The sequence below is a fragment of the Schistosoma haematobium genome, chromosome 3, assembly GCF_000699445.3.
Source record: "Schistosoma haematobium chromosome 3, whole genome shotgun sequence".
In the NCBI taxonomy this organism is placed as follows: Eukaryota; Metazoa; Platyhelminthes; class Trematoda; order Strigeidida; family Schistosomatidae; genus Schistosoma; species Schistosoma haematobium.
In genome coordinates this window covers 6,496,027-6,508,495 of record NC_067198.1, presented here as the reverse complement: position 1 = coordinate 6,508,495, position 12,469 = coordinate 6,496,027, and the positions used below count along the sequence as shown (strand labels likewise).

The following is a 12,469-nucleotide window of genomic DNA, read 5'->3' as shown; positions in this document are numbered from 1 at the left end:
TGAGAAAATAATTGAACTATTTTTACTGCTAAGTTAGGTCACATATTTTTGAAATGACTGAATGTACGAAATCAAAACAGATCAAACCATTTGCTGATAGTTTTAAGAACTTCCTATATGAAAGAAAAGTGAGGCGAGATCTCGTTTTGACGGAATTTTTACCACTTAAAGCTACACAATAGTTCTACGTATTTGTTCCCTAAAAGACCTGAAACCGAAGAAAAGTTCATTCCATCTTGGAAGGTATACCCGGATAAATATCCATTAAAAATAGTAACAACAGTTGCAAACTCAGTATATTTACACGTGACTAGCCAAGGAAGTTAACATGTCATGGAATCTGTCCATTGGGATAATTATCAATAACAAAGTATTAAAGTCGTTTGTTCCTTCATCATCATCGCCATCACTACTTTGTTTCTTTTTTGCACTATGAAGAGTAAGACTGTTATGATCTAATTCCAATACATGTAGAGCATGGGGAACAACAAATTCGATTTCGGGATATGCAAATTCGTATTTCTTATCACTGTCTTTGACTTCTTCTGAATATGCCCATGATAATATGAAGAGATGAGTAGGGAGTAAATCAGAGGATTTAAATTCAGATGGTAAGGAAGAAATAGCTTCAGAACAAATAGAAAGTGGTAGGTTTTCGAACCGTTCATTAATAAGAAGAAATGATTTGCAGTCCACATCCTTCTCAAGAAGCTCCTCGACCTTACATCTCGTCGGAACGTTTTTCGAACTTTTAACTCCCTCAAGGATGAAGTTTCTAAGATCTTTGACTACGGAGTGTTTCATAGCTGACTCATGGCTTAAATCTACCACGCTGGTCACTGCAAACACTATGTTATCATCGTCATCATCATCATCGCTTTCATCATCACATGTAGGTTTAACTACAGTACCAACTGAGTCTTGTGACACAATATATTCGGCAAGGTTCTCAACATTGATAACACAGTCGTTAGGGAAAAGATGTTTCAACAGGATTGTAATGCTATCACGATCACTAATACCCGGTGAATATCCTTCTAACTCAAGATTTAAAATTTCTTTGGTTGTATCAACGCTATCAACTTTTGCTACTTTTTTCGGCATGTTTATAAAGACAAATTGGAGGGTTTATTAGCTGGTTGAAAGTTAGTTGTTAATAACGTGAGGAAATTATTTATGCACCTAAACGAAAAAAGACAAAAACATAGACTCAATGAACCATTTTGCACATAGATTGAACTTAAACGTAATGCTGAAAGCGATTAGTAAGTGATATCAATAAGCATGTGCTAGACCATATGTAACGCACGTCTCAAAGAGTGAGGCAATACCTAACCTTCAATGACCGATTTGAGTATTCAGTCTTCAGTAATAAGGATATGAGGTCTATCGATCTATATTAATCCTTTCAGTTTGTAATACTGTGAAGGTTCAACCTCGTTTTGAATATATCAACAGAAGATGCTGATGTTACATGTTCCGGTAGAGAATTCCAGTAATTCACTGCTCGGTGAGAGAAAAGAAACTCCAGACGTAAATGATTTGATCTCGGTTCTTGAACTTACTTCGAATGTCCTCTCAGACGATGAGTCCTAGACGGGAGTAAAAAATAAGACATGCTAATACTAAGGTCATCGTTCAGTATACGATTAGCCAATATTAGATCATCCCGTATTCTACGGTAAGATAACGGAATAAGTTAAGGTGTCTCAGTCTGTCCTCACAAGATAGACCAGATAGACCTTGTACCACCTTAGTACCTCGTCGTTGGACTCTTTCCAGTATATCTGCTTCATACATGAAACAAGGACTCGATGCTTGAATCCCATATTCTAAATGTGGTCGCACATAAATCGGGTATAGTAATCTAAACATTTCATCATCTAAATACTGGAAAGACCTACGAATAGACCATAATGCCCCATAGCCTTTCGTAAAATCAGTAGCTTTACAGTGACTAGTGGTTCTGAGATTACTGTGTAGCGGCAGATAAATCCCGGAAATAAATAGCTCTGTAAGTTTTCGACATTGGTGCTGACCACATGGTTTAATGGACTCACCTAGCTGAAGGCGCTCGATCATGCATCCGTACCAGATCACGTGTGGGAACGCCGTGCTCAACAATCCCTGAAATCGCTAGCCAGATTAGATCAGACGATTCTCGATATATTGACAGTCAACAAATATATCTTCCGATCTCCTCGATTCTGTCTTTTGATTTCCCTTGGTGGGTACGAGTTATATTAAAAGGTGTTACTCGTTAAAGCGTTGTCAAACTTCACATACCTGTGGCATTTGCATTGGTGAGCCCGAAGTGATCTGGTACACCAAATTGCAAACTGTGAGTCGGTCCCTTTTTGGGATTCTTTATATCATTGCCTTATCGTAAGTTTTTATACAGTGTGATATTTTGTGTGTTTTCGGATAATATTTTATTTTTCCCTCGTTCGTTCTTGTACTTCATACTTCATCATGACTGAACAGACACCCAAAGTACTTATGCTTAAGACTTTGTCCCCTCCTTCGTTTCAACTGATGTTCTTCTGGCCAGACAACATCGAAGTCTGGTTTTGCTACGCAGAAGCCGACTACTTCGAGCACGACGTGATCGACATACGTGCACAATTTCTCGCAGTAGTCAAGGAACTACCGCAGGAATTCAACAGGTACGTAACACCTAGTATGTTCACCAGTGATCTTTCAGAACCCTACGATCTGTCCTTAAACGAGGAGACCTAACATATCTACATAGGTTAGACCAATTGCTAAATAACATCGACCTGCATCACGGTTCTGTGACGGACATGTTGCAAGGAATGAGAGAGGTTAAAGGTCAAAGAATTTTCGATGATAGCCTTTTTAAACAACTTTTCTTGTCCAGACTTCCTCAACAGGTGCAAGCTGTGCTTGTCTCGTTCCACAACAACGCCTTAGACGAGCTGGCTGCATCTGCTGATCGTGTCTTAGAAATTACGAAATCTACCGAGGTTTTTTCAGTCAAGGAAAAGCCTTAATCGACCCAGAATGATATAACAGAGTTATATCATACACTTACGCGTTATCTTAATTCTCTTCATAACCGTAAGCGATCACACACTCTACGTAGAAGCACTTCACGTAAGCGACCTGTCTCTAAACCATGAGACGGATAATTCCGACTGGTGCCGGTATCATAACCAGTATAAAAAGTCTTCCAGAAATTGCAGAAAATTCTGCAAGTTTCCCAACTCAAAACCGACAGACACGAAAAACAACTCGGGAAACTTCCAAGCCGGCACGCGTTAACGGCAACCGTAGCCGGCGAACATAGCCGTCTGTTATACGTCACGGATGTGACGAGAGTTCGCTACCTCGTCGACACTGGCACAGAAGTTAGCGTTCTCCCAGCAAATCCCAACGACCGGCTTCACGAATCGGCTTTAAACTTACAGGCGGCAAACGGAAAACCTATCGCTACGTATGGCAAAAGGTACGTTTACCTTAACGTGGGTTTACGCAAACCCATTCACTGGATCTTCGTTGTTGCAGATGTTTCCATGCCAATCATTGGTATGGACCTTCTATAACACCATAATCTAATCATCGATACGCGCAAATGGAGGCTAGTAGACGGAAACACTCATTTATCCGTTTGCGTAACTTCTTCTTCTGGTTGTAGATTATCCCAAGTCACAATTAAGCATACGATAGACCCACTTCATCAACCACTACTCGGTAAGTATCCTGGGATTCAGCAAACGCAACCGAAACTACCTGGTGTAACCAGCAACGTTACACATCACATCCCGACTTCAGGACCACCTGTTTTCTCTAAAGCACGACGACTAGCTCCCGAAAAGCTAAGGTTGTGGAAAAACGGGTTCGATTACATGATAGACTTAGGAATCATACGACCGTCAAATAGCCCATATGCATCTCCGTCGCACATAGTCCCTAAAAAGGACAGCAACGATTGGCGTCCAACTGGTGACTATCGGCAATTGAACGCGAAAACCATTCCCGATCGTTACCCGTTTCCTCACATTCACGATTTGACAGCTACCTAGAAAGGTACAACTGTTTTTCGAAAATCGACTTGGTTAAAGCGTATAACCGAATTCCCATGGCTACTGACGACATACCGAAAACCGCAAACTTCGGCTGCCCTTCAACTATCACTACGGACCGTGGACGTCAGTTCAGTAGCACGCTTTCACCGACAACTAAAATCTTCACTTTCAGCTGCAAACGTTTCTCAGTGGAATGAGGCTCTTCCACTCGTCTTGCAAGGTATTCGCAATGCAATGAAAGCTGACAGTGGATACACTGAGGCTCAACTAGTTTATGAAACGACACTCAGACTTCCAGGTGAATTCGTGGATCCTTCATCCTTTTCAATGAACATGGATCTAACCTCTTACAGGAACAGGTTTACAAACGCAATGCGTTCAGTTAAACCTGTTTCCACTCGGCCACAACCAATTGATGTTTTCGTTCAGCCTGACTTACGATATAGTACACACGTTTTCGTACGTCGAGACTCGCATCGACGACCTTTCGAATCAACATACGAGGGACCTTTCAAAGTTCTTCAACGCGAACTTAAGTACTGTGTAATCGGAACTAACGAGAGCATCAGCATTGATCGCCTCAAAGCAGCATATTTAGAAGGAAATCCTATCTACGTCGATTTTCTTTCAGTACAATCGAGCGACACGATTCCAACACTTATAACACCTCATCCGACGACCAACACGCACGATGATACTTCGACGGTTTCTGAAAATAAACTGAGAACAACGCATTCTGGAAGAAGAGTAAGATTTCCAGAACATTTAAACGACTATTGCACGTAAGACACTAGTTAACATTTTACTTCATCTAGATTTTACGTGGAATTATATATAATATAAAGAAATCAATTTTTATATGCTGATATTTGTATATATTTATTATTTGAGAAATATGTAAGTTAAAAAGTTTTTTCTTTAAAAAAACCAAAAAAACATTTTGTAAAATTCATCTCTACGTTTTTTAAACATTTTTCGCCCATTTTGTGTCTTAAAGTGCGTACGGGTTTATTTCGACATGCACTTACACTTTCTTTTTTCTTTTCCACGACGGCTGGGAAAGACGATAAAAAGAGCGACGAGGTTATCGAGGGACCAAAAATTTTTATTGTACATTGTTTTCTTACTAGATTGTAGTTCATGGCCCCTTATAGTAAGGAAAGACGACCAGACGCTGCTAAACCTAGCAAGCTATCAGAAGAGTGTTTACCAACGACGAAACTCGTTGATTTCAAGCTTCTGGCTGGCCACGTCTTTTGGGTTATCACTATCCCACAAGGGGGGTAGTGATCTGTAGCGGTAAATAAATCCCTAAAATAAATAGCTCTGTAAGTTTTCGACATTGGATGCTGACCACATGTTTTAATAGACTCACTTAGCTGTAGGCGCTCGATCATGCAACCGTACTAGATCACGTGTGGGAACGCCGCGCTCAACAACCCCTGAAATCGCTAGCCAGATTAGATCAGGCGATTCCCGATATATTGATAGCATATCAAATATATCTTCGAACTTCCTCGATTCTGTCTTTTGATTTCACTTGGTGGGTACGCTTCATATTAGGTGTTACTCGTTAAAGCGTTGTCAAACTCTGAATACCTGTTGTATCTTCAACTGCTTAATATAACTCCTAAATCTTTATAGTTTCTTACTTTGGGTAGCACGAATCCACCTATTGTGTACTGATACGATTCATCATAGTTATTTATTTGTATCACTACACTCTTATTAGAATTTACTTCCAGTGACCAACTGTCCAACCATGCCACCAATGAGCTAAGATCATTCTGTAATACTATCCTATCCGACATACTGTGTATGGGTCTCTAAATTTTTATGTCATCAGCGAAGAGTGAGACGGATGATTTCGCTATAGTTGGTAATTCATTTACATAAAGTAAAGAGAGAAGAGGACCGAGGACCGAGCAGCGCAATCTCCTATTGCAATGAGACTTGTCAAACATGATAAGCTTCTCCGAAAACCATGTTGTTCCCTGGAGAAAAGATCGTGCCCTTAAACATAGTTTGTAACAGCTATATAAATAATTTTTTCCATTAGTTTTATAACCGTAGTAGTTAAGCTAACGCGTCGATAGTTACTAGCTGAAACTCTACTCCCAGCCTTATACACCGGACTAATTATCTCGTGTTTCCAGTCTATGGGCAGTCTGGACTATCGCAGAGACATCAAACAATATAGCTAAAGGTTCAGCAATTACATCTGATAAGGATTTCATAATCCTAGGATGAGTAACATCTGGACCACTGAACTTATCAGATTTGAGATGCTGAAGTAGTGTTAAGACAGTACCTTTCTCAATAACTACAGGGTCCATCAACAAGCCTACACAATCACAATGAATCGTTGGTTGTTCCTGATTACTGATAGAAAACACTACTAAAATATTCCGATAAAGCTTCAGCTTTTTCAGTCTCATTTTCTGCCATGATCAACGGATTTTCTTGTGTCAGAAGTGATGGAATTCCATCGCTTCTCTGAGTTCGCCTTTTTAAATACGAGAGTAACCGTTTCGGACTATATCTAGAATCCCTAACCAATTTTTTTTCATATGATCGTCTAGTCTTACTTATTAACGCTTAACAGGCATTCCTAATCTTACAATAACTGGATCTGTATTGTTCTAAGCAGTAGAGATGAACATATTCCAGTGCTTCTTCCTTTTTCTGAGAAGTTTCCTGACAGTTTTAGTTATCCATGGTGGACTGTTATTCGGTCTTCGCGGTACCAGGTATGGTATGAACGAGGACGTAACTAAACTAAACTTACCTTTAAATACAGACCATGCTTCTTCAGCTGATAAGCTAGTATCTACAAACCAATCTGTTTTAGCAGCTCATTCCTGAATGGCTGATATGTTAGCTTTCCATACATTTGAGCAGGGTGTAACCTGTCTCTCGTTCTAAACGCGAATAACAAAACAGCGTGATCGCTGTTCACTAATGGCAGAAGAATATTTAGGTCGACAATACCTTCAGTCTCATGAGTGATTACTAAGTCCAACAGAGAAGAACCTTGGTTAACACCAAAACGTGTGGGTTTGGATACATGCTGAGCTAGTGCATGGTCTATTATTGTTATCAGGAACCTACTATCAAAGGAGTTTATGGATTTTTCTGTGGCCATTTCAGTCCAATTAATATCAGGTGCATTAAAGTCTCCAATTATCAAGCATCTGGTATTTGCATTTCAAAGATAAGTGTGCTCTAAAATAAAGTCATCAGCTAGGCAGATTGGGCTGTGATAGATGACATCGAGCATAAATGTACTACATCCGATAGCCAATTTACAGCTAACGATTTCACAAGTACCGCTATCATGGGATTTGCTAGCAGAAGAGCGGACGTTTATATTATTGGCTATATACAACAGGACGCCACCTCTTTTTCTACATATATCTGTCACTCGTGAGATAATGGTATCTGGTGTAATGTCTAAGTCATGGACTAACCAAGTTTCTGTCACTGCTACGATGAGTGGCCCTAATCTGTCCACCAATGCTTCTAGTTCATAGAACGTATTTCTTAGACTACGACCATTGGCATAGAAAACTCCTAAGTAGAACGGCCTGTCCACACATACCTTGGTAGCATTTGCTTCCAAGACCTGACTATCCGAAAACCCACTAGCCGGAGATTTTCCTCACCGTTTTGCCGACGAGTTTCTAGTTCAGGTAATGCTTTCTTCCTTTTATTCTATCTTCGAGAGACATATCAGGTCTAACTCGGATGTCGGAATTGTCGTGACAACTAGCGCCACTTAAGAGGAGACCCCATTGCCTCTCTGATCCTAGGATTACCTTGAGGAGTCTGCATGGTCGGGGTTCAACATTTTCCTTGGTCCTCTTGCCTATTCTAACCAGCTTTTTGGCCTGAACTCCTTTAGAGTTATCTGGTAAGATACTACGAATATATTCTCCCAGCTTCTCTAAATCATGCGCATATCTAATTTTGGGATCTGGGTCGTTTGACTGCAGTAATTTGCTCACAATAATATTTGATGATATTAGATTCTTCTTCTCAGTCACGACAGGTTAAGTTTCTCTCTTACTATCAGATTTTGGTAGTGCATTTTGTGATAGAAAGACGACAAGCCGTGTTAGTTGATTTTTAGTAAGCTTCTATGTATTTCTAATCTCACCAATAAGCCGATCGAAGTGGGGAACACAATTTCTTCCGAAAGTAGACTCCAAGACTTGGTTACTCATCATTAAAATTTTTTTTCTTCGGCTATTTTAAACGATCTTGGCTTTTGAACCCACTCACTATACCCTCTGAGTTTTACTAAACTATGTTGAAGAAGGAGAGCGATTATCTTCAGAAGCAATCACTGTGGTGGTTTAAGCCATCCGCTTCTAGTTTCTTTTCCAAGATTATCCTAATCTGAAGCTTGTGTTAATGCAGTCGTCTATCTGTTGATTTCCGCAGTTAATGTAAGTGCATTGTTCGCGCGTGCTGGGTCGTCGACTCACCTTTTGTTTTGTTCGTTGCTTTTTCAGCCCTCAGTCTGCTTCGCATGCTCCCGCGGTACATAAAGTACCTTCTGGCTATATGCGAACATCTAAAACTACAACTTAACAATTTACATATCAAACGAGATTACTTTCGAATCCATGATGAGAAAGAGAAAAGAATTGTGATTTCTCAGGCGGAAGTCCTTTTACATTGAATGGACAAAGTAAAGGACCTATGGTGGAGTCTTCCTGTACTCCACAAATATTAGTTTCCATAAAGAATAATTGGAATTTATACTTATTTTTCTCGGCAGAGTAGAAGAAAGTCTATCATTCACACTAGCAGTAGCTCAGTAATTTCTAGATTGTCTAGTTTCAGTACCCGTCTATTATGTACTACTTTATCAAGTGTTATTATTAATATTATTCACAAAAATCTTGTGGGTACATAAGTGTTGTGAAGAAACCATTTCGGGTTTCTTCAGAAAATGCAATAATACACAATTTTCAATAATATTAGCATTATACTTGCCATATTTTAAAAAATTAGAGTAATAATAGTAGAATATTAATAATAATAAATTGGCTCTGTGTAATTGAGAAGAATATTGAATTGAGTTTAAAGAAGGAGATGGAGAAAATAAAGGAATAGAGATAAAGAAGACGTGAAATACGCAAACAGTTTAATTGGCGTGTTTATGAACATAAAACAAGAACAAACGACTATGTGTATATCGTCAAATTAGTAACAAAAAATAATTAAGAAAAAATAACTTATAATTGCAGTAAGATATGACACTAGAATAAATATTTGTGCAGTCATAGGTTAGAGTGATGCTATAAAAGTCTCAATTAAGTGAAAATGATAATGACATATTAATATGTATGGGTTATATATTCATAATGAAGATAAAACGAGTCTGAGAAGTTATTATTTTAATAAAAAACTTCGTAATCTGAGGAATAATATTTATTTAGAAGGAAAAAAGAGAGAGAAAAAGTGAACACCTAGTGAAAAAGTTCAACCATGATAATAATAGTAATTGTATAGGGAATATAGACCTCTAAAGTAAACCAACAATTTAGAAAAATAAAATAAAAATCTTTTAGTGCACTCGAATAAATTGATGCAGACTTATGTAATAGTATACAGAGTGAAACAGGATATTAGTATAAACATCTGTGCAACAATAATTAAGATTGATGCTATGAAAGTCACAATTAATTTCAAAGGACAGTCAGGAGTTAAGATAAGAAGATATAAAAGGAATATCTAATATGTCGGGGGAACAATAATGATATTAATAACAGTAATAATTATAGATACGAACATAAGCAGACTTCATATATCAAGATAAATAGAAATAAAATAAAATAGACGTGAAAAGATTTAAAGGTTTTATTTTGCTTTTCAGGCAATTAAATGGATGACGGACCTTGTTTGTATAAATCATTATTAAAGACATTGATATTTAATAGCTGACATGATCCACTTTCGGAAAGAAAATCATCAAGGAGACTTTTGAACCGGGTTGTAGTTTCACTGCAACGGAGGTTTACTGGCGGTCTGTTCCACATGGTTGAGTAGCGAATAAGGAAAAACTTCTGATGTAAGTTTGTGTGGGCTCTTGGAATCGCTAGAATATTCTCCTTATTGCGTAGATTGTGGGATGATATCATGAAGTACGAAGGGGTGGATACCGAAGAGTAGGAAATACCGTTAATAAGTCAGTAGATGAAGACAAGATTTAATTTGATACGTCTGATCCAAAGAGCGTATAAGTTCAGTTGTTGACATTTTTGGTAATAGTCTTTGTTATCGGAATACCACAGAACAGCTTTGGTGAACTTTCTTTGAACACCTTCAATTTTAATCAGGTCATTATGTATGCAATTACTGTAAACTAAAATACCATATTCAAGAATGGGTAAGATACATTTTCTGTATAATAATAACAATCTCGATTCGATATTATTGAGGTTTATCATTATCAATCCGATGAGCTTTCTAGCTTTGGATGCTTGAGATATAATGTGCTCAGAAAAGTTCAGACTGTTGCTATATCTTAAACCCAGGTCACGAACAGTATTGAGAGGTTTGAGTGTATGTGTCTGTACAGTCAGATTTAAGTTAAGGCAGCGACCAATGTGAATAAATCCACTTTTGTCAACATTAAGTGGCATATTCCACGAAACAGTCCATTCGTACAACTTGTTTATTTCCTCTTGGATTACCGCTGAAATATAGCTTTCTTTCGTGGGGGAAGAGAATGAATCAACTACTTTCAGGTCATCAGCAAAAGGGAAAGGCTTACCATACTGAAAGAGGGAACGCACGTCATTGATAAAAAGGAGAAAGAGTAATGGGCCAACCACACTTCCTTGTATAACCCCACTGGTTACATTCACAGGTTTAGAGTAGCGATATCCAAAGCGAACGATTTGGCTACGTTATTCTAAAAAGATTTGATGTTTGGTGAACGTTGTTTTGATTATGCCTTGTGAGTTAAATTACCAGTCCCATCCTTACTGTCTATGGGTAACTCACACTAGTTCAGTAGGATGTCAAATTTCATATTGACCTGAGTAGCAATACATATCCCAGTACGTTTTCGATCCTGTTGACATCTGTATTTCGAATGACCGCAGTCTTCACTGGGTAGTCGATTTGGTGAAAATGCTCATTATGTCTGCAATTACTGTAAACTAAAATACCATATTCAAGAATGGGTAAGATACATTTTCTGTATAATAATAACAATCTCGATTCGATATTATTGAGGTTTATCATTATCAATCCGATGAGCTTTCTAGCTTTGGATGCTTGAGATATAATGTGCTCAGAAAAGTTCAGACTGTTGCTATATCTTAAACCCAGGTCACGAACAGTATTGAGAGGTTTGAGTGTATGTGTCTGTACAGTCAGATTTAAGTTAAGGCAGCGACCAATGTGAATAAATCCACTTTTGTCAACATTAAGTGGCATATTCCACGAAACAGTCCATTCGTACAACTTGTTTATTTCCTCTTGGATTACCGCTGAAATATAGCTTTCTTTCGTGGGGGAAGAGAATGAATCAACTACTTTCAGGTCATCAGCAAAAGGGAAAGGCTTACCATACTGAAAGAGGGAACGCACGTCATTGATAAAAAGGAGAAAGAGTAATGGGCCAACCACACTTCCTTGTATAACCCCACTGGTTACATTCACAGGTTTAGAGTAGCGATATCCAAAGCGAACGATTTGGCTACGTTATTCTAAAAAAGATTTGATGTTTGGTGAACGTTGTTTTGATTATGCCTTGTGAGTTAAATTACCAGTCCCATCCTTACTGTCTATGGGTAACTCACACTAGTTCAGTAGGATGTCAAATTTCATATTGACCTGAGTAGCAATACATATCCCAGTACGTTTTCGATCCTGTTGACATCTGTATTTCGAATGACCGCAGTCTTCACTGGGTAGTCGATTTGGTGAAAATGCTCATTATGTCTGCAATTACTGTAAACTAAAATACCATATTCAAGAATGGGTAAGATACATTTTCTGTATAATAATAACAATCTCGATTCGATATTATTGAGGTTTATCATTATCAATCCGATGAGCTTTCTAGCTTTGGATGCTTGAGATATAATGTGCTCAGAAAAGTTCAGACTGTTGCTATATCTTAAACCCAGGTCACGAACAGTATTGAGAGGTTTGAGTGTATGTGTCTGTACAGTCAGATTTAAGTTAAGGCAGCGACCAATGTGAATAAATCCACTTTTGTCAACATTAAGTGGCATATTCCACGAAACAGTCCATTCGTACAACTTGTTTATTTCCTCTTGGATTACCGCTGAAATATAGCTTTCTTTCGTGGGGAAGAGAATGAATCAACTACTTTCAGGTCATCAGCAAAAGGAAAGGCTTACCATACTGAAAGAGGGAACGCACGTCATTGA

At 38.3% G+C, this 12,469-nt stretch overlaps 1 protein-coding gene across 1 annotated transcript; it reads right to left on the bottom strand.

The window, feature by feature from the left end:
* Nucleotides 1-279: 279 nt before the first annotated feature.
* Nucleotides 280-1,104, bottom strand: MS3_00004896 (uncharacterized protein; the record flags this gene model as incomplete). Its single annotated transcript, XM_012945703.3, has 1 exon — nucleotides 280-1,104. One exon carries the CDS (start codon nucleotides 1,102-1,104, stop codon nucleotides 301-303), a length of 804 nt encoding a protein of 267 aa, XP_012801157.2. The 3' UTR covers nucleotides 280-300.
* Between the last annotated feature and the right edge of the window lie 11,365 nt (nucleotides 1,105-12,469).